The following is a 23,936-nucleotide window of genomic DNA, read 5'->3' on the forward strand; positions in this document are numbered from 1 at the left end:
ATTTTTTCCATATATTTAGTTCCACGCGGTCTGTCAATGGAACTGGTGCATGGCAGTCGTAGCCTTCAAATCTATAGCGAAAGCAAAAAGCCAAAAGAAAAAAAGCTTGATTTCCGGTAGGCTATAGCGTTAGCGTCACAGGCGGGTAATTTTGTAAGCAAAAAGTACCGGCGAAGAAAGACCTAATCTTTTATGTGATGTAAGTGTAACCAATCGGATGGTGAAAAGTCATGGCGAGTGGGAGACTCAGCCCTGCCGTATTGGTCAAACTGCAGCTTCATCATTTACTACCCACGTGCATAAGTGGGACCCACTCTGGGGCGGTTTTTAGCCCCTACCCCGATTTCCATCGCCATCGCCCGCTGCCCTATGCTATGTGATCAATCATCAATTCACATTCACAAGCCAAGCGCATGATTTTTTTCCTCCTGTTCATACGTAGCTCTAAACCCAGAGGGAAATTTACAGTAATAACTAAAAAAAATTTGTTTTTTTTCATCTTAACCCCTCAAAAATATTTCTATCAACATTAGCCATAAAACAATATCTGAGACCAAAATACCCCTCCCTCATCTCTCCCCCAACACTCCCTTTCACTCATCTCTCCCAAACCGATCCAACTCCCATCATCGGCGGCGACATCAACCCTCATCGGCGGCGGCTTCATCTCTCACCGGCATCCGATCTACGAACTACAACCTTCAACAAAACCTAGGTTAGTCATTTTTCTTATTTTCATTAATTTAAAATGAGATTTTAGAATAATAATAGTTATAGCTTGAGAAAAATAGTGGTGGTGATGATGTTTGTGGTGGTTGGTGGTGTTTGGGTGTATTGTTTTCGATTTTGGAGTGATTGCGCTTAATTTTGGGGGTGGGGAGGGAGGGGGCCGCGCGCGCCCATCGCTGGGCAGCAGCGCACGCCCATACGCGGCACGCTGTCGCACCAAATCTGGTGCGAAGGGCGCGCGCCTGTCGCACCAAAAATTAGATTTTTTTTTTTAACGAGTCAATTTTATTTCTGTAAATGTAATCTAAAAATTTAATATTACAGATACATGGCGAAATCAGAATCACCGGATATTGACGTAGGCAAGATGTATTTTTGTTATGCTGATCACTTTCCTGGTCGAATTTCGAGCATGTGTATGTTATCTTCGGTCGTAAAAGCCATCGAGGAAAAATTAACAAAGCGGCAGTTGACTATGTTCAAAAAGGATATATTTGGGCATTTCTTGGAGTGTCGAAGTTTTCCATTTAGTGGGGTAATTTTGCACAATCTTTTACTGCGGCAAGTGGCCCATGAAGAAGATAGCCGTGAGGATCAGTTATGGTTTCAAATTGGTAAGCATTTGATTCGCTTGTCAATTGTCGAATGGTGCTTGGTTACTGGACTTTCATTTGGTGTTGATACTAATGAAAAAAATGATGAAATGGAGCAGAGGCTACGGAATACGTATTTTGGTGGTGTGCATCGTAAGATTAATGTGAAGCAATTCGATGCAATATTTAAGGAGTTGAAATTCGAGGAAATTGACGATATGGACGCTTTAAAGATTGTGCTGTTTTATTTTGCGGACAGAGTACTAAATGTAAGAAAAAATCACTGTCAAATTAATTTCGATTGGCTTGACCAAGTTGATGATATACAGTACTTCCGAAAACGTCCATGGGGTCTATTGTCATGGGAAATGGTTTACGAGAGTCTTGACAATGCACTGTTCGAGAAAGACGAGAAATTTAAGAAGACTCGGTTGAAAAATCCAGATCATAATATTGAAAAATACAATCTTTACGGCTTTACGTCTGGGGTTCAAGTGCTTTTTTTTTGTTGTTTATTAATAAGTTTTATAGTATTAAATATTTGATAGTTGTTTTATTTGATTTTTCACTTTGGTTGTTGTAGGCTTGGATTTACGAAGCAATCGGAGGGTTGCCATCAACATGGGTCGTCAAAACGAAGAATAAGATTCCCCGCATTCTGCAATGGAAGCCCATGGCGTCTTCAAGAATCAACTTTGCGGAGGTTTATTCGTTCTTCAACGACGAATCTCGTCTTGTAAGTAATATGTATTACTTATTTTTTTAACTTTACTAAATTTAAGTTAGGTATACTTACTTAAAATTTTCAATTGAATTTATGGCAGGGGGACGTTTTACAAACTCTTGAGCCAAATTCAAAGGAGAGTAGCAGACAATATTGGCTCTCTGTGAAGAATTACTTGCCAAGCATTCCAGACTGGGTTCATAAGGTCGGTATACTCTAAGTACTAAAAATTTGGTGATCGAAATTTTTGGCTTTTCATTTACTAATTTTAAATGATACTTTATACAGCACCAACCCTCGATCAACGCGATGCCGTCGGTTACAAGGCAATCAGACGAGCATGACGATCATGACGACATGGTTGCTCGTTCAAACTTCTAGTTGCTCGAATACGCCATTTACATGATTCTGAACAACAGGGAGCCTCGAAACGTGTCGTAGTAGACCGTGCAATCTTGAAATCAAACTTATCTCTAAAGGCCACCTTGCGTAGTTGTAATATAAGCTCATTCTTCTCAGCAAATAGCTTACCCACGCTTATATCATCTGAGTCACAACTGCTAACAAAGCTTGGAGCAACCATGTTCGAAGTTAAAGTTGGAGCAAGACTTGTAAGGGGGTCAATTCTCCTTCTCGATCGAACCATAGAAGGAATAGGTCTATTGCCTCTGTTATTCACAGGAGTATTGTCTTCACACTCATCTTCATGCTGAAACGACGGAACATTCGAAGGACCGGCTCCTCCATCATCACCATCATTATTGAAACGAGTGCCCCGCCTCGTATTATTAGAAGGTTCTGCACAAACATTATCCCCCTCTGTCTCATAATTAAAATCATCATTGTCCTGAAAATCATTGTTGTGATACGGAGAATATCGTTGCTCCAACAACGTTGTTATTGGAAATATCGTTGCTCCAATATCCTGTAACGTAACGCCATTATCATCAATGTTGTCATAATTGTCGTGGATTGGAGAGTAATATTGCTGCAGCGATATTGTCCTCGGCAACACCTCTTCATCATTATCGGGGCCAGATATATTTGCTCTAAACGAAGTTTCTGTATCGACATGTGGCTCAATACCTTCGCTCGGAACTCGAGGTGATGTGGTCACGAATATAGGAATGCATCCAACATTAGCTACGTCAGATGCCATATGCAACACAACCCTCACCATTTCATCATCACATATATCCATGGGCATTGCACATATACGATATAATGTGTTACTAGACCTCAAAGTTGTCTTCATTGTGATACTATAATCATTAATATTTATTTGTAACACCTCGTATACTCTTGCCAATAACTGATCAAACAAATAATTTTTTCCAACCAAAAAAGCTCGATTTTTACCATTCACGTACTCCATACGGCCATTCTCTAATGTCTCCCACCAACCATCGTAACATAATTCAAGTACAACTGAATCCATTAAGCCTGAAATTATAAAAAAAAAATTATTTTGGTCCTATTAAAATAATACAGTTTTAATGAATCTCCAGGGTGGGTGCGACAGGCAACCTGTCGCCCGAATCTTGGTGCGACAGGCGCCTGTCGCTCCAAGCAAGGTGCGACAGGCACCCTGTCGCACCTATTTTTATTGCGACATTAGCCTGTCGGCAGATTCAGATTGACCCGACTCAGTTAAATAAGTTCAGAAAATAATTCATACCGGTCGATTTGTGTTGGATCTGTATAGAGTATGATCGAATATCACTTTTATCGTTGTCTTCTGCGGTCGCCGTTGGCTGATGATTCAAGAGTGACAAGCTGCTTTTGGTTTGGCGACATGGGAGAAACAATGGTGGTTTTGTTCTGTAAAGAAGGGTAATTTGGGAAGAAAGGCTTGTGTTTGGCTAATGTTGATAGAAAAAAGTTAACAGGATTATTTACGAAAATAATAAAATTTTAATGGTTATTTTCGTAAATTTCCCAAACCCAGAAGCTCTCGGGTTTCACATGTTAAAATTTTATACAAATCACGGTGCGTATTATTAACACATTCAAATCAAATTTATGCTCGTCTTGGTCATCAGCAAGCTTATGTTAGAAGCTGGGTGATCAACATTGTGGTTAGAAAGTGACTTCATGGTAGTCATTTGTCCCATTCGTTAATTAGCCGGACCACTTTCTTAATAAATCTTAATTTGGATCAACCTGTCATCAGCTGTTGGCTTCCCAAAAAAAATTTGATAAGTTGACACAATTTATTATATTTAATAGATTTCCCAAATAATTGCCCGTAATAGTCTCCCTTATGATAACGTATATTCTTGCTTGGTTGAGTGAGGAGCATTGGGCCGCGTAGTGTGCCATTTTACTGTAGGGTCACCAGCCCATAAAGAAATGATAGGACCGTCACATATTATTGGATCTATTTTGATATGTTTTATTGCATTATTGAGCAAGGGCCGTTATATGAACAAACGTTACGGGTTAGAAATGGGCCACCAATTTTTTAACATTTGGTGTTTCTTCTATATATATATGTTTTTTTTTTTTTTCCTTTCTAAATTTCTGCTTCATCACTCGATCGACTGCCTGCAGCTCTGCAAGTTATAAAAGGTATCATGCTTACTACAAATGCTCGACGGGTTTTACAAAAGCAGTACAAGCTATTTTCTTCATTTATCTCTCATTTTCTCAGTTGGAAGAATTTTGTTTAGTACAAAGAAAGCTTTACAAAATCTGGAACCCCTTGTAGTCATGAATTAAAGGTAACAATGGGACAATTATTTGAGTCATTCTTATAAACATTAAAATTAGGTGACTGATTGATGGCTAAAAGATTAAGAATGCTTAATATAATCCTAGTCATATACCATCACTAATGAGTACGCGTCATACGATTTATTTATTTTTTTTAAAGGGGCTTAAGATTTTTAAAAACTCACAAAATCCCAATTCATTAGAGAATTTTTAATCTTTATTATGACATCATCAGTAATTGTCATATTGTATTAGGTCTTGGTTGATGTAGAAGTGTGTGAGATTAATTTTTATTAAGTAATCATAAAAATTCACGTTATTTTTAATAGTTTTAAATAAAGAATAAATATGAATAATTAGCCCATTAAGTAATAAATATGAATTTAATCTATTAAATCTCCATTAATTATTTAAAATTATTGTACAAAGTACGTCTTTTGAGTTTAGTTATTTAATGTTATAAAGGTAAAATAATCATATAAAAATTATATTAAAACAAATTCAGTGATAATAATCAAGAGATTAATATAAAGAAAATGATTTGATTTATTAATTATTTAGATATCTTCTTTATTTTAAATTTTAAAAAATAATATGAATTTTTAGTATATACATATTTTTAAATGGGATAGACTACGGATGCACATATAGAAGTCATAGGATGAAGATATCTCCACCGTTACACATTATCATAATGCGAAATGGAAACAAAAAATATATTGAATTCTTGTCATTCTATAAAATCACCCATTCTATTGAGGCTCATCGCAACACCGTCACCATACATTCTTTCAAATATCCCAACTAAATTTTTAGTGATTAATATCTGTAGACTTGGAAGACTTGGAAAATGTCTGTAGACTTAATTTTGTTAGTTAAGTTTATTTTTTAGCTTAATGTAAATTAAATTTTTAGTGATTAAGTTTTTTTTTTATCTTTTTTAAAAAGTCTAAGTGACATTATTAAAAGACATTCTTTCAAATATCCCTATCAAATTGATTTATTATCATCTGTATTTAAACTTACTAACTAGTATATTGTTATGACTTTTATCTTTTATATTCTTTAAATTTACATTATTTACTTTTAAAATCTTTAATGAATATTTTTATATAATACATCATAAACTATAATAAAAATGATTAAAATGTTCTAACTTAGAATATTAAGGGATGGTATTTACTTGAGCATAATTTATATTATAATAAAACACTATCTTATTTATATTCTTTGAGATATTTGTCATATACTTAACATTTAAAACTTTGAGGGCACAAATGTAAAAAGGATATATACAAAATTTTCAGTCTTTTTAAGTTAAAAATAAATAACTTAATATTTATTATTGGAGAATCTGATAAAAAATAAAAATATCATTTAAATTTAAATATTTAATTATACTTAAAGCTTAAACTAATTTAAATCCTATAATACGTAGACGTGGGATCAAACTGTTGTTCTTTTCCAATGTCTTTCAACTTGTTTCTCTCACCTATTTACCAAAAGTATAAAGTTTTAATTCTACGTGATATAATAAAAGTACAAAATAGTTTTTCCATATCTTGATAATTAATTACGTGGAGATTTTTAAACCTCACTTTTTTTCTTATTTCAAAATCCGCCACGTTTTCTAAAAATAATTATAATAAATTCGAATTATTTTCAGAAAATATAAGTAAAAAGGCACTTTGGTTAATGAATTAATTAAATGCTTCCCACAATTTTTCTCTTTTTTCTTGTTTTTTGGGCTTAGGACTTTTGACAATCTTTGAACTGTACGTAATGATAAAAAAATTTAAGATTACTTTATTTTGACTATTTTGCCCTTATAACATAATATAATCAAGAGAAATTATCATTACACCACCTCTCTTTTACCTTATATTCATTCAACCATCACAAAATTCTAACATGTTCTTTGCACCATATTTCTTTTTAAATTTTATCAATTAGTCACTTTTGCACTAAGACCGTTAAATAATTTAAATTAATGATAATTTTACGCTTAAATAATTTAAAAGATCATTTTATCCTATAAAAACTTTGAAAAATAAAAGATTTATAATTATAAAAATACTCCTAAATTTAATAAAAAAATAGATCCCAAATAGAACAATTGATTTTTATTAAATTTAGATTTTACAAAATTTTAACAATTAATTTTATTAAAAACTTTAATTTTACAAAATTTTAATAAAAATAACGAATTTATTTATTAGAAATTATAAATTTTCAAAATTTTATTAAAATACTTGAATTTATTTATTAAAAATAAATGCTACAATTATTTTTATAATTTTAAGATTTATTTTTATTAAATTTAGGAGTATTTTTATTATAATTTTTTATATATTAAATTTTTTATAAATAAAATAATCTTTTAATTTATTTATGGGTGAAATTTTTATTTTATTTAAATTATTTAACGGTGTTAGTGCAAAAGTAATTAATTGATACAAATTTAAAAAATATATATGGTGCAAAGAATATGTTAAAATTTGTAATGATTGGATGAATATAAGGTAAAAAAGAGGTGGTGTAATGATAATTTCTCTATAATCAAATTGACACAAGAAACATATATTAGTGCATCTAATAAATTTACTTTTATGACCTAAAATCTAATATTTTACATGAAATCCAATAATTATGATACATAATAAAAAATGATACAAATTTATCAACACAAAATTTCAGAAGTATCATGTTATAAATATATTTTGTTCGTTTAATTGATGATTGATAATCATGCTAATAAAGTAGTTTTCGTACATAATTTAGAAACAAAGAAATTTCTTATCAAATAAAAAGAAATTGAAGTTAAAAGTACTATTTTGGAAATTTGACATTTTATAAAATATTAATATTAAATTGATGCTAAAGCAACCTTAGCGAAACTTAATAAAGAAATCCTTCTTCATTTAAATTTCCCATTTTCTGATTAGTTTAAAAATAAATATAGAGAGAAAAAGATGGACGACCGAGCGTCAGAGCAGAGGCCTCCAAATTGACCAAATTCTACGGTTTGGTTCGGTACACGTCTTCCATTATCTGAGTGCTTAACAGTCGTGTGGAAAGACACTAACACCGTAACACGCGCTATCTTTATCTCTTGGACTTTTGGCACCCGTCGCCTTCTCATCCTTTCTGGAGCCACAAAATGAAACTCTTACACCAATCCATACTATTCTACGTCAAGACTTCAAGGTAAAACCTTCAAAAAAAAAGAAAAGAAAACAATGATTTCCTTCTTCGTCACTTCTACTCTTGCAAATGGAAATTTCCCATAAATATTTTCTCTGAAAAGAAAGAAGTAATGTTCGTTGCTTATTGGTGATAACATGACAAAGTTGGTGGAAATACTCGAGCAGGGGCTAGTGCGTTCGGGTCAAAGCTGGAGGTCTGAGGTTAATTTTTCTGTGTCACAAGTTCTCTAACTTATGGCCTCTTCCAGATTGCGTATCTATGTTTTTCTCTTTGTAATACACTATTTTGCTCTCACAATTGCCCAGCTAGAACTTCAGTACCATGACTGTTATATCAACAACGGTAACTACATCACCAACAGTACTTACGAGGCAAATCTCAATCGCCTACTCAATTCTCTCACGGAAAACACTCGGATAAACTATGGATTTTACAATGTCTCCTATGGCCAAAATCCTGATAAAGTTTACGCGATTGCACTTTGTAGACCGGACATGGAGCCTAGCAGTTGTCGTGATTGTATAAATGTGGCGAGAAAAAATCTGACGTCTTTATGTCCCAACAAAGTCACGGCCATCGGAGGATATGATGATAGAGGGTACAATAATTGTATGCTGCGTTATGCTAATCGGAGGATATGATGATAGAGGGTACAATAATTGTATGCTGCGTTATGCTAACTACGACATATTTGGCTTAATGGAAAATGCACCTTATTTTTTCGTTTATGCTGAAAGTAACATCTCGGAAAATCTAATTGAGTTCAATCAGACGCGGCAGAGGTTGTTGGAAAGGCTATTTAGTGAAGCTGCAGCCCGTCCTTCTCCAAATAAGTATGCCACCGGAAAAGAAGCAGTTTCGGACATTGTAACAATGTATGCACTTGTGCAGTGTACGCCTGACCTATCCGAAGCTGATTGCAAGGAATGCCTGCATGATACTACTAAACTAATGTCAAAATGTTGTGATAGAAGACAAGGGGGAAGAGTCATTAACCCAAGCTGTAGTTTTAGATATGAGACTAACAAATTCTTCAAGCCTTCGATTGCAGGACCACCGGGCTCCCCTGATCCAGTAACACCGGAACCACCACCCAGTGAGTTCCTCTTAAACTTGCCCTCTTGATATTTCTAAACTTAATCCAATTTTGGTTACCCAACAGGATTTTAATCAGACAAAACTTTTGAAAACTGCAGGAAAAAAGAACCACACTATACTTATAACTGTCATTGTCTCGGTTGTCGCTTCTGTGATACTTATTACAGGCATCTGCATCTTTTTGAGAGTGAGGAAATTAAAGTTGGAAGATGAAAGTAAGTTCACATAGGACAGGGCAAACCCTGAGATAGATTTCCTTGTTTTTAACAGTCTTCTGAATTTTGATTTTTCATTAGAAACTTCTTCAGTACAATTGCTTCCCCCCCCCCCCCCCCTTTTTTTCCTTCTTCTAGTTGTAGCTCTTATGCTTTCAGACTTAACTTTTACTCTTTTCCTTATGGTTGAAACATTGCTTTTGTAAAGATGTGGAAGAAACCATTGCAAAGTCATTGCAGTTCGACTTTGAAACCATAAGAGTTGCAACAGATAACTTCTCTGATGCTAATAAGCTTGGGCAAGGTGGATTTGGTGCTGTGTACAAGGTAAGAAGTACATGTACATAGATACATTGTTTAATCCAAAACTATGATTTCCTTAATAAGTGGCGAAAACTCTTATTGATTTCCAACAGGGAATGCTTTCGAATGGGGAAACAATAGCTGTGAAGAGACTGTCTAAGAATTCTAAACAAGGAGAAATAGAGTTTAAGAATGAGGTCCTATTGCTGGCCAGGCTTCAGCACAGGAATTTAGTGAGGCTCCTAGGCTTTTGTTTGGAACGCAAAGAAAGGATTTTAGTCTACGAGTTTGTGCCTAATGCCAGCCTTGATCACTTCATATTCGGTATGTTTACGCTTCTTTATAGTTTAGAATGAATTTCTAGTCATTCTATTCTGAAAGCACTTCTACAAGATTTAGCTGCAACTTTTTGTATCGTACAAAAACATTTCTGACCTTCTCAGCAATCTCAATGATCCAGATTTACAGATGTGCATATGCAATGACGTAGTGTGAATCTATAATTCTGTAACTACTCACTCTTCCATACTCTTCTAACACACTCTGTAGATCCAATAAACCGTGAACATATGACCTGGGAAAAGCGTTACAAAATAATCGAAGGCATTGCTCGAGGGCTTCTTTACCTTCATGAAGATTCTAGACTTCGGATTATTCACCGTGATCTCAAAGCTAGCAACATTCTGTTAGACTCAGAGATGAATCCTAAAATTTCAGATTTTGGCATGGCAAGATTATTCGAAATGGATCAAACCCATAGTGATACAAACAGAGTCGTGGGGACCTTGTAAGTTCTGTAAAAAGGATACATTATAACACAATCCTCCTGGTAGATTTCATTTTCTAGATGTCTTATATTACTACATATACGCTTCTTGATAATTGAAAGATTTCTAACTTGGATTGAAGAGCTCAATTATCTCAATCAATGAAAATTAAAATAGACTTCTCTGATTATTATATGCAGTGGGTATATGGCTCCAGAGTATGTGATGCATGGGCGCTTCTCAGTAAAGTCAGACATCTTTAGCTTTGGGGTTCTGGTTTTGGAAATTGTGAGTGGTCAGAAGAGAAGTAGTTTTGGCACTGAAGAGGAAACAGAGGATCTTCTAACCTATGTAAATCCAAAATGAATGGCAGTATTTCTCAAATTTCCATTGGCTTTGAACTAGAATTGCGCATAAAATGGCATATGTACTTTGTTGTATGCAGGCATGGAGAAACTGGAATGAAGGGGCAGCTTTAAATCCGATGGATCCAACCATGAGGGGTGGCTCAACAAGTGAAATGATGAAATGCATCCACATTGGGTTGCTATGCGTTCAGGAGAATGTATCAAATAGACCAGGCATGGCTTCAGTTGTTAACATGCTTAATGGAGACACTGTTACTCTACCAGCACCATCAAAACCTGCATTTTTTATGAAGTGTTCGGTCATTCCAGAGACGTCATCACCTTTAGACGTCATCACCGGATCAACTGAATCCGGTGGACACGGAATTGGAAATGTCCCATTATCAAAAAATGAAGCTTCAATCACCGAGCTGTCTCCTAGATAGTGTTATTAATGAGATGAAATTATTCATCATTTTTGTGCTGCTATTTATTTGTACTCCAAAGTACACTGTTACCACAGACAGGGCAAACGCATTGGGAACTGCCAACAATCATTATCTTCCTGATGGGAAAAGAAATACAAATAAACCCTGAAATTTATATATCATTGACTTATTTGTTGTTTAATGTTTATGTGTTTTGAGTCTTTTGATCTCCCTCGTCCAACCGCAGAGCAGTTCCGATTCCATTAAATGAATTTGAAACTTAAGATAGCCGCCGCATAACGAATAGGACAGGCAAATTTTGACCAGAGGTTCTCAGATGTACAACATATAACAAGGCGATGCAATGATTAGGAGGTAACAATATTTTTAAAGAATAAGGCAAATAAGATGTGTTGAACCCGTTTTTGTTGTGATATCTATTGCCGGTTTACCAAATTAGTGCACTACTGTTTTCTTTAGCATGTAGTAAACTTTCATATATAAAATTTGTTTCTCTTTCTCTTTCTGTTTCAACGTTATCAAAAGAATTTCAAAGAATATAATTGTCAAATTAACAAGTCCGTCAGCTAATGTAACACCCCAAAAATTTACCCACGAAAGCACAAGGATAAAATTGAAATGAAACCTCACATCATTTATGTTTATTAATAAACTTCAAGATAAGCAATCATTATTCATATTTCAACTGAATCCTTACATAAAACATCTGAGATAAAGTCTCCAAAGAAAAGTCTCTAATCCAAAATAAAAAGTCTTGCCAAATTTAATTTTTAAAGCAACTCCAAAGATACACTAAAAAAAAAATCTTCACCTAAGTACCCAAGCCACATCTCTAATCAATCTGCAAAATATTGGAGACGAGAGGTGAGCCGTCAACTCAGTAAGCAAATCCATGCACAATATTTGAAAACCTTTTTCATTATACCTTTAAACAATTTAATATCATCTTATAATAACATTTTCATTTAGCATAAGGGATGGATTGGTGTAAGAGCATTAAAAACATTAAAATATTTATAAAAACATTAAAACATAAATATTTGGTAGGTCATACCTCGTAGTCATCATCATTCATCATTTAGGGTACTATATCCCGCATTATTCCTCATTCGGGATATTATACCCCGCAATGTTCATAACATCATTGCGCACAAGATCATCATCATACTAGTAAGGTGGCCATAGCATTACATCACATCATAACATTAGCATCACATACATTACTACAAACTGTGAGCCAAAACATTTTTGAATCCATCTTACATCCTTTCATAAATAGCATTTAAAGTCTCTTAAAACATTTAAAAACCTTTCTTTGATCATTTAATTCTGTTAGAAAATTCTTTAAGAAAAATTTTATTTAAGAAAACTAATTTCTTAAGAAAAAATCATTTTAAAATACCTTTTTATAAATTCATTTAAAATTGTTTTTATTTTACAAAATTCTTTTAAATATTTTAGAAATCAGTTTTGTAAAAATTTTCATTTAAACATAATTTCATAACATAAACTGCATTTATTATAAAGCACATCATGCATGAATTTACTTATCTCGATCCGCAGCAATCAACTCAATACCTCAAGAACAAACCAACGAGCTCACTCATGTCCTATAATCATCATAAAAATATCCTTATCAATATTTTCTCTAACTTTAAATATAATCTCAATCATCCTTAAATGATAGGCACTTATACTAGCTCAATACTTATACATATTCTAAACATAAATATGAGTATCTTGCACATGCTGATTTTTAATAACCTATACACATATCAGATTACTATGAAAATTTATAGAGGTACTGTAAACATGCATAGCATTGCATACAAAATTTCACAAAAATCAACACAAGTGAAAATCAAATCAAAATATTGACATTTCACCAAAGTAACAAAATTGTCCAGCATTGACCAAAACATACCTTTTACCACTTAGGAAATTCATAAAATAGTCTCTAGTACTCGAAATAATCCATTTCTCTTTCTAATTACAATAAACACATTCAAAAAGCATATATTAAAATTCAATATTTTGACACCTTAAACTATTTTAAAAGCGTTTTATTTCCGAGAACATCTAACATGTCCAAAAAAATTCCAGATTTGATGACATAATTTTAAAAATTCATATCTTTTATTTTACAGGCCCAAAAATCGCGATTCTAGCTTTTAAAGACAGAGAAAGATTGAAATTTCATATCAAATCCTAACATGGCATATAATGTTCATAAATTAGCTCAAACTGTTACATGCTCCAGCTTCTGCAATTCTGGAAAATAGTTTTCAGATCTGCAGCAGCCGTAGGTTATGATTTTTAATAATTTAACTATAATGAATAAAATCACGAAATTAAATACCCAGTTATGCGAGATATAGATCTGTTGATAAAAAAATCGCCATAATTTTAAAGATGTAACCTTACAGAAAAATTTCCAGAAGTGAGAACTGCTGCTGAAAATTGGAATTTTCCAGCACCAGTAACCCAATTTCGAAAAAGATCATAACAATTTGCATACTCAGAGGATTTCAACACAAAACCTATCAATGGAAAGCCTAGGATGTCTAGTTCCATGATTTATAAACGTATTCATGTGATTCTAAATAAAGAAAACGATTTGAAGCAAAGAATGCACACTGTTCATATCATCAAAGTATTACAAACACACATATATTACCCAAATCATACTACAAGTAATTAAAGGCAGATAATTAATAAAAACAATTCATATAAGTCAAAGAAATATTTAATACCTTAAGGTAAAGACCAAGAAAAGAAGTTATAAAACTTTATTTTCCTTCTCCAAAAACTTATGTTTCTTTCTTTTTTTTTTTCCTTGGGTTTGTAAGGGTGTAGAAAATATAAGACGTCTTTCTCTTAAAAAGACGACTTTCTCTTAAATACTTTTGGTAATTAATAAATATTTTAAAAAAATAAAAAGTAAGAAAACGTGAGTTTTAAGAAAATTTCTTTTTTAATAAAAGTTAATAATCTATGTAACTTATTTAAAACAAATTGATAAGCTTTACTCACACACAAACAACCAATAATAACTATCCTATCCAATTTAATAAGGGTAAAAGAGGAAACAAATAACGGGTGTTGCAGCTAAGGTATATATGCTGCTCTAGTTTAACCCAGGGCGAGCTAGTAATATGATTCTTGAGATGCAATTGATATTCCTAAATTGTCTTTCCACCTTGTTCAGTAGGTGGAATTCTAGATGCAGTGCGATTGACTTTCAAATTCTAAAATTATATTAGGGTAAGTAAACTGCTAAATTTTATGATTTTTTTTTATAAAGATTTTATAAACTGCTAACCAGGCGCAACAATGTCATTTAATTGAAAATTTATGCATTTTTATAGTAAGCGGGCGGTCAATTTAGGACGCTTACAATCCAATTTATGGTTCCTATGATATTTCGGTAAACTTTTTTATTTAATTATAGACCAATTCAAACTTGCATAAATAGTTTATATCAATAATGTTATCTTTCAATCAGATCCAGCTCCCGAGATCGGTATCGGTTGTTAATTTATACTCCCACCAGCATGTGCAGCGGAGCTTACATCTAGAAGATAATGGCCCGTAAATTGTTTAAGACGCCGCCTGCTTTTGGCTAAATTAAAAATCTATGATAAATCATATTATATAATAAAGAAAAGGGTTAATAACACAGGGGTTCCTAATTTTTACAATTTCACAAATAAGGACAGAATGCCCATCCCTTATAAACAGAAGTCCCTATTAAAATTTAGTTACATGCATGCTATTGGTCAAAAACTCAAGATTCAACACCATGTGAATAACTTTGGCCATTTTTCTTCGACCTACGGATTTATTTGATACGAACAGACAAAGTATGTCCTCATGAAAATATAAACAATTAGCCAATCCAATGATATTATCTCAATTATTTTAAAAAAATAATATTATCTCAATAAAATGTATATAAATATGGGATAAATAAAACTCCGCGTTTGGCAGGGAAAAGATATTGACACGGTCCATATCAGCTTGCTTGTCTTCAACAACTTCTGTCCCCATCAGCTCTCTTTTACATATATTTGAAAAGTCCAATACGCTTGCATGGTCAAGACTTGATGAATATAAAAACTAAAATATATGACGTTTTTGTGTTTAATAAGGTAGAAAGAAGCGAGCTTGATATATACAAATAACATAGATGCATCTTTCACATCGTGGAAAGTTCTTAGGCTTTGAATACGTAGTCGCTAGCTGATCACCACGCACTTTATAATTAGTTTTCCATTTTATCATCAGTCTTGCTTTGTATAAATTCTTATCTTACGGGATCGGAGGCTAATTAAAGGGTGTTCCAATGGCGAAGGGCTGCTCAAGATTGGTTTTCTTCTTCTCTTTCCTCATACTTGCTGTGTCCATTAATGCCCAGAACGTCTGTTCAAATGACGTTGGTAATTACACAAGTAACAGTCCCTATAAAACAAACCTTAACAGTGTCTTATCGTCCATCGCCTCTAATACAGCCGTAGACTATGGGTTCTACAATGAGTCTGCAGGCCAAGAACCTGACAAAGTCAACGTCATTGCTCTTTGTAGAGGAGATATTGCAACCGATGTTTGTCGAGGTTGCTTAGAAAACGCAACTCAGGAAATCTTGCGAGTTTGTCCCAACCAAAAGCAAGCAATTATATGGTCTGCTGAATGTATGCTCCGCTACTCGAACAAAACAATTTTCGGTGTGCTGGAAACTGGACCTACTTACTACATGTGGAATATGAACAATGTCACGGACGATGTGAGCCTGTTTAACCAGGCGCTGCAGGATTTGTTGAGGAGATTACGAGGCACAGCTGCATCTGGGAATTCTCAAAAAAAGTTTGCAACAGGAGATACGACAGCAAGTTTTAGGACGATATATGCACTTGAACAATGTACTCCTGATCTGTCTGAGCTGCAGTGCTCTGATTGCCTGGATAGGGCTATTGGAGAAATTCCAAATTGTTGCAGTGGGAAGATAGGAGGGAGAGTTCTTAAACCCAGCTGCAATTTCAGGTTTGAGACTGAGCGTTTTTACAACCCAACAGCCAACTCACCACCACCATCGCCACCCCCACCGGCTGAAGGTCTACTATATATTTACTTACATGTATTTTTTATTCCCATTTTGATTTAAGTCAACTTACTTTTAACTGCTTTTCTTTTGGTTTTGAAGGAAACGGTAGTGACACAGCTCGAACGGTCATCATCATCCTTATTCCAACAGTTGGTTTTGTGATTCTTATTATCTTCATCTGTTTCTTTTTAAGAAGAAGGAAGCCAAGGGATAACTCTAAGGTTAAAAGTAAGTGAAGACGTGTCAATTTTGGAGATTTAACTTAACAATTACCCAAAAATTTTCCAGAGAAACTCCTCTTTTTTACATGTTAATTTGCAATATATCTGTATGTGTATGTGCGCGCGCGTGCGCTCCCACTAATTTTCCCATACATGGTAGGCGAAGCTGCCGCCGGGGACGAAATTAATAGAGCAGAATCCTTACAATTCGACTTCAATACAATTAGAGTTGCAACAGATAACTTCTCCGATGCAAATAAGCTTGGACAAGGAGGATTCGGGGCTGTTTACAAGGTAATTACAATACATATAGAGAGAAAGAGAGAGAGAAATAGTTCATTTTTATTAAGAAAATCCTTATTTTGAATATACTAAGGACCAAACTGAAAGACTGATTATTCAAATTTCAATACACTATCAAATAAAATACACTATATTGAGGTGTTTGTTTATATATATATATATATATAATAGTTTTCCGGTTCAGGATGTTAAAGTTTGGAAAAAATTCAGGAAAGTTTTAAAACTGCACAGTTTATATGTTTCCCGGATGATCCCGCATTTTAAAATTTCAGATTAGAACATTTTTATATATATCGGTCAAATTCGTCCCAAGCATATAATGTTAAAGTCCATGCCTGAATCTCAAGTTACGGACAATATTATTATGCTGTGATTTCAGGGTAGACTTTATGATGGAGCAGAAATTGCTGTGAAAAGGCTGTCTAGGGATTCAGGACAGGGAGATCTGGAATTTAAGAATGAGGTCCTGTTAGTGGCCAATCTTCAACATCGTAATTTAGTCAGGTTGCTTGGTTTTTCTTTGGAAGGAAATGAAAGACTTCTTATTTATGAGTTTGTGCCTAACACAAGCCTGGACCACTTCATATTCGGTATGCTTGCATTTAATCTGCATGCAATTTTACACGTATAATTTATGTTACTTTTTCGTTTAGCTAGATCCTGATCATATTAAAGTCAGGATCCCTTATGCCCTCTATCCTTGGGCTAAGGTCCAGTCTCTGGACTTAGTGCAGTGAGATAGCTCAGGAAATTGTAATTGATGACTTTCAAAGACTTATATATATAGTTATATTTCTTTTTTATACCACAAATTAAAGCAGCAATATATGCTTCATAGATATCATATGTATTCAATTTGACATTAATAAATATAAAATTAATCCTATTGATTGTTTAAATATTATTTTAGTACATTGAATTATATAGTTTCATGAACGTGTAGATCCGACTAGGCGGGCACAATTAGATTGGGAAAGGCGATACAAAATTATTGGAGGCATTGCTAGAGGGCTTCTTTACCTTCACGAAGACTCTCGTCTTCGGATTATTCACCGTGATCTCAAAACTAGTAATGTTTTGTTAGATGCAGAGATGACCCCTAAAATAGCAGATTTCGGCATGGCCAGGTTGTTTGAGATGGATGAAACTCAAGGCAATACGAGTAGAATTGTAGGGACCTAGTAAGTACATCTCTCTACAAGCTAATAATGCTATAATTATTGCAAATGCTGTTTAGATTTGACAAATATTGACTTACCAATTAAATTGAAAATGCAGTGGCTATATGGCTCCAGAATATGCAATGCATGGACAATATTCAGTTAAATCAGATGTTTTTAGTTTTGGAGTATTGGTTCTCGAGATCATAAGCGGTCAGCGAAATAATTGTTTCCGAAATGGAGAGACAGTAGAAGATCTTTTAAGCTCTGTAAGTAGTATAAACAGATAAAAACGGAAACATTTCAGTTATTCACGACAGAGAGGATTGAATTGGGGATTAATAATTTTGTGGAATTCCTGCAGGCATGGAAAAATTGGAGGGAGGGAACGACAGTGAATATCATAGATCCAACATTGAGTAGTGGTTCAATTACTGAAATGATAAGATGCATTCACATCGGATTATTATGTGTTCAAGAAAATGTAGCCAGCAGGCCTACAATGGCTTCTGTTGTTCTCATGCTTAATAGCTACTCCCTCACACTTCCAGTACCTTCAGAACCAGCATTTTTTATGGATAGCATCATTGAATCCGACATGTCATTCTCACTAGCCCACGACTCAAGAATCACGGAAACCGATCAGCCCGGCTGTGAAAATCTCCTATTGTCAGGCAACAACGAAATTTCAATTACCGACCTGTATCCTCGATGATATTGTGAATTGGCCTCATTTTTAAGCTTTTTAATTTACAGTTATTATTGTTTGTTGTGAGGAGACCATCCATCTATTCTGTCTATACCTATTTGCTTTCTAAAATTATCTTCCTTCATTTGAATTTCCTTTTCTTTATTGCTTCACAAATTAAATATTAGCGATAATGAGTAATTTTTAGCGAGGGATCTTTAAGTCGTTAAAATATGAGATAAGATAAAATTAAAAAAAAATATAAAAAAATTCAATCAATCGCGTATGTTCTCAATATTTCAACTTTGAAGAAACGATCACAAATCAATTTAGCGCAGGATTTAAAGCATAAACCCTTTTATCTTTTAACTAGTCTTCACTAAATAGGTAAGTTCAAAGTCAAAATTGGGAAGGATTTTTTGAAGAAAAAAATAATAATAATAGAGTAAAATACAAACAAACGAACTGAAGGACCACGGCACTCGCTTCTGCAACTGCAAATTCCCAGGAGGTGAAAGCACAAAGATCACACAACCCAGTGCAAGCCAGATTCCAAGGTCTGATTATTCGCTCACGGTGCTAAGAAGCCCGATCCAATTAGATGCATTACACACGTTTTTCCTCCGGTAGACATGAGCAATAGAAGAATTAATGGTTCGACTTGCAAGCTGCAGTTTACATAGTTACTAAAGATTAAAGGATATGAAAAAGAACATGAATCTACTTTTGCTTTTCCCAGCTTTGCACTATGGATAAATATGTATAAATCATAGATAGTATTATACATTCCATGTTGGAGGCTGACACTGAATTATGGTAGGACAGTTGTAGTTGAAAAGTTACAGTTAAAGTGTTTAGTAAATACTTACAGTTATAAATTAAAAGTTAAATTAATTTTGTGTCATATGTAAATAATGAAAAATTAATAATATAATTTATTATTTTCTATCAAAATTATCATCTAAAACATGTATGTATCTTATGTTATCAATTTTTATTTCATAATAATAGATTTTTTTATTTTTTTTTTTAAGGTCCAACATTGGCCTATATTTCTTGGTCCAACCCTTTTGTTGACCCCCGTTTCAAGTTCCAACAAAATCTTTTAAGGTAAATATAACGCTGAGCGTTTATCCTCCGCAGCTGAGGCCTTAGAGGCATCCTCGAGGAGCTCCTTAACTTCAACAGCTATAGGAAAGAGTAAAAGAACGGAATTGGTTTGTCAGAATATTGACTAATAGATTAATATAATTATACGTTAATTGAACAAAGCGTCTCTGGCTAACTAACCACAGACGGCAGAGGCACCAGTTGCCACCTTTTCTATAGCGACAACTTCTTGACGTTTGCAGCCATAATCTTCTTCTTTTTTTTCTTTTTCAATTTTTTTAAGTGTCAAGTCTCACCAAATAAATACAACGGCGTAATCAAACAAAAGAGTAAGACACATCAGCTAAGCAATCTGCCAGTAGAAACCCCTAATTCTAAATTTTAAAACAAAAATAAGCAGTCAAAGATAGCTGCATTGACAACTATATAAATATTTAAAGAATAAAAATATATGTTCTACAGGTGCCTTATGGCAAAAGGAGACGCGTCTGTACTCACTCCAACCCAATGAAACTATCAAATATCCATAATCATGTTGCTCAAAATAATCCTGTGTGTCAAAACAAAGCAACAAAAATGTTTGTTCAACAGATTTCAGGAGCCTTCCATTTATTCTTGATCACAATCTTTGCAATTGCTTTCTCCATTAATTGCCAGCCAACGTACAATACACATATCTGCCTGGGTCCAGAAAATGATACAGCCTCAGCGGAGTACATATCCAGCCTTAACTCTCTATTTGATTCTCTATCATCTAAAGCTTCCTCCGAGAGCTTTTACAACGGTTCATCAAATGGAATCTACAGCCTCTATCTCTGCAGAGGAGATGTCTCAACTAGTACATGTCGAATTTGTGTCAACAATGCCACTCAACAACTCAGACAACGTTGCCCGTCTGATAAACGTGCAATCATATGGTACGATGAGTGCATGTTACGCTACTCTAACATGAATTTCTTCGGAAGGGAACAAACACTTCCGCGGCTGCTGATGTGGAACAGTCAGAATAATACTTCACCTGAGCAACAAAACTATGGAGCATTGGGTTTGATATTCTCTTTGGTAGATTCTGTCCCACGTACGGACTTGATGTTCGATACAAAGGATGGAATTGTGGATAATGTTCAGCGAGGATATGCTCTGCTGCAGTGTACTAGAGATATTAATAGCAGTTCATGTCGATCTTGTTTGGCAACGTTGACTAATGAAAGCCAAAATTGTTGCCAAATTAGGAGAGGATGGCGGATTTTGAGCCCGAGTTGCAGCCTAAGGTACGAGGAATACGGTTTCTATGAGCAACCATCAGCTCCAGCGCCGCAGTCAACGCCTGACGGTGGAGGTTAGTAACCAATTTAAATCAGCAAGACTACGATTCTGGTTTCCCCCGACTTTAAATGAATATGTTCAATAACTATCCAATAGGAAAAAACACAAAGACGATTGTAATCGCCACTGTATCATCAGTAGCAGCTGTTGTAGCAGCTCTTTTGGGTTTGTGGTATTATTTATTCTGCTGCAGGAGGAAAAGCCGAAGAGGTACATATAATTAGGTTTGGCTAGTACTAAACACTATCCTTTTAAGTTGCTACTTTCTTGACAAAATGATTTATGAGGTTTTCAGGGGAAGGAATAACTGAGGAAATTCTATTACGGAATTTCAAAGGCTCGAATCGGCCAGAATTAATGGAGGGAGGTATTCTTGTGACAGAAGGAGAAGACAGCGGAGAGATGCATTACATCGGTTTAACTACTATATTGGCTGCTACAAACAATTTCTCTAATGAAAACAAGCTTGGGGAAGGAGGCTTTGGCCCTGTTTACAAGGTTTGACATGTGTACCTTTTTTATGCATTTGCAATGACGAATGGTTCGTACCACATAAATTGGTTCATTGTCTGTAATTTACTTTGACTTTAAGAGAAAAGAAGCTGTCAAATTTGAATAGGCACCTGTTTGTGCACGAAAATTAACACTGAACCTTTTTTGTGATGATAAATAGCTGTTAAGTGCCACTAAATTAAGATACAGTCATTTCTTTTGTTGACATTGTTTGTAATGCTTTCAGGGTAAGCTGCCAAACGGAAAGGAAGTAGCAGTTAAAAGACTTTCATTGAGATCAAGCCAAGGACTTGAAGAGTTCAGGAATGAAGTTATTTTAATTATCAAGCTTCAACATAAAAATCTTGTGAGGCTTTTGGGATACTGCTTGGAGGGAGATGAAAAGCTTCTAGTCTATGAGTACATGGCCAACACTAGCCTCGATGCGTTTCTGTTTGGTTTGTTCCTCTTCTCTCTCAGACATGTGCTCTTAATTTGAACTTTTTTCTTCCTCTTGATCATGTTCTTGTGGTAATAAGGAGTAAGGCCAAGAGCTGTGATTCACTTTTAATTGGGTAAATAGACAGATCAATGTTTCCATTTTATAGTTCTCTAAATGCTGCGGTAACATTTTTCATATCCATCAACTCTCAAATAATTTATCAAGGGGTCTTATGCTTCCTAATTTACCAACAATGCAGACCCAGTTAAAAATAAGGAACTAGACTGGGCAAAGCGTGCAAACATAATTAATGGAATAGCAAGAGGCCTTCTATACCTGCACGAAGACTCTCGGCTCAAAATCATCCATAGAGATATGAAAGCAAGCAATGTGTTGTTGGATGATGAGATGAACCCCAAAATATCAGATTTTGGCACTGCAAGGATTTTTGGAGGCAATCAGCTCGAAGCCAACACTGAGAAAGTTGTTGGGACATAGTAAGCCATTTCTATCATTCCTTTCTACCATGAAATTACTCATATGATTTGAATCACAATTCTTTATTATTTCCTTGATGCTACAGATTTACTCCAATGAATTCTTTTCCTTAACAGTGGATACATGGCTCCAGAGTATGCACTGGAGGGTTTATTTTCAATAAAGTCTGATGTTTACAGCTTTGGAGTCCTAATGCTAGAAATCATAAGCGGTAAAAAGAACAGAGGAATTTACTACTCTGAGTGCGGCCAAAGCCTTCTAACATATGTAAGTTTGGCTTGTAATTTTATGCACTTAAAAAGTTAGAACCTTAACCATAAGGACAGTGGAACTTCATCAAACATGATACTTAACAGGCATGGCGACTATGGAACGAAGGCAAAGGCATTGAGTTGGTTGACCCAAACTTAGTTGAAGCTTGTCCTGTTAGTGAGGCTTTAAGATGGATACATATTGCATTATTGTGCGTTCAGGACGACCCAGCACAAAGACCAACCATGTCAGTAGTTGTTCTCATGCTTGGAAGCGAAGCAGTAAATCTTCCCCAACCATCAATAGCGCCATATTCAGCAGGTAGATATACCACCATGTCTGATCAATATACAACTTCGACATCTGGGGTGCGAACGGGTTCTCTCGCATCAGATCAAACTTCAACTAGTATTTCTAGGTAATAAGATTGTTGATTGATTAAAGCATTTTGTTCATTTTAATCAACACAAGACTGCTCTGTGAATTTTACAAATTTTTTTGACTTGCAAATACATCTCGTGCCATTGCTTGTGTAAAGAGTTCTTCCAGTATAAATTATTTGTTTATTGTACAAAGGTAGAAGCTAGTTTCTCCGGGCTTATGATCATTAGGTTCTGTCGGGCTCCTTTATGCAACTTTGTTCACTTCCAGGTTTATGCCATTTTATTTTTAAGAAAAAGTACCCGTTCTGTGATTTCAGGCCTAGGTTATATCAGTATGTCTCCAGTTTTGATGACTTCTTACAATGGCTCCACATATGTTGGAAAAGTTTGCATAAACAAAAATAACTTTTATGAAATTAATATCAGTAAAAACTTGATTCATAGTTCACCTCTGCAGCGCATGGCTCTTCCACTCTCCATTACAGAAGTTAAGAACTTGTGTTCGTTGCTCAAGCAGCGAAAATGAAATGAACCAGAAAAAAATAACAGTTCCCTGGATTGGCATAGTCTAACTTTCTTATTAAACAATGACCATCCGTTGTCCACAAGCTAGAAGATTAAAAGAAGCTTTAGCACTGCCACAGTCACGCCAGTTGCAGCCACTGGAGATGGTGATAATCTTTTAACACCTATTATCAAATAAACTACTACGTAAATACAGAATAAGTAACAAAAATAAAAGTAAAAGGGCGGTCAGCCGGTCACATTACTCACTTTTAGTAGAGATGTTGAATAAAATTGAAAACCGTGGTG

General features: G+C 34.6%; 3 protein-coding genes across 3 annotated transcripts; all 3 read left to right on the forward strand.

Moving 5' to 3' along the window:
• The first annotated feature begins 7,900 nt into the window (after positions 1-7,900).
• Positions 7,901-11,316, forward strand: LOC102621729 (cysteine-rich receptor-like protein kinase 44). Its single transcript, XM_025094880.2, has 7 exons — positions 7,901-9,064; positions 9,165-9,281; positions 9,490-9,608; positions 9,698-9,908; positions 10,134-10,371; positions 10,552-10,702; positions 10,797-11,316. Exons 1-7 carry the CDS (start codon positions 8,554-8,556, stop codon positions 11,142-11,144), a joined length of 1,695 nt encoding a protein of 564 aa, XP_024950648.2. The 5' UTR covers positions 7,901-8,553; the 3' UTR covers positions 11,145-11,316.
• Positions 11,317-15,319: 4,003 nt separating this feature from the next.
• Positions 15,320-18,774, forward strand: LOC112497188 (cysteine-rich receptor-like protein kinase 44). The gene is made up of 7 exons (XM_025094879.2): positions 15,320-16,258; positions 16,348-16,476; positions 16,630-16,763; positions 17,152-17,362; positions 17,716-17,953; positions 18,051-18,201; positions 18,297-18,774. Exons 1-7 carry the CDS (start codon positions 15,493-15,495, stop codon positions 18,645-18,647), a joined length of 1,980 nt encoding a protein of 659 aa, XP_024950647.2. The 5' UTR covers positions 15,320-15,492; the 3' UTR covers positions 18,648-18,774.
• A 1,250-nt stretch (positions 18,775-20,024) lies between these two features.
• LOC102628483 (cysteine-rich receptor-like protein kinase 10) lies at positions 20,025-23,277 on the forward strand. The gene is made up of 7 exons (XM_025094876.2): positions 20,025-21,069; positions 21,153-21,266; positions 21,352-21,554; positions 21,796-22,006; positions 22,250-22,487; positions 22,605-22,755; positions 22,845-23,277. Exons 1-7 carry the CDS (start codon positions 20,238-20,240, stop codon positions 23,160-23,162), a joined length of 2,067 nt encoding a protein of 688 aa, XP_024950644.2. The 5' UTR covers positions 20,025-20,237; the 3' UTR covers positions 23,163-23,277.
• The last annotated feature ends 659 nt before the right edge of the window (positions 23,278-23,936 follow it).

The sequence above is a fragment of the Citrus sinensis genome, chromosome 2 (genome assembly GCF_022201045.2).
Source record: "Citrus sinensis cultivar Valencia sweet orange chromosome 2, DVS_A1.0, whole genome shotgun sequence".
NCBI lineage: Eukaryota > Viridiplantae > Streptophyta > Magnoliopsida > Sapindales > Rutaceae > Citrus > Citrus sinensis.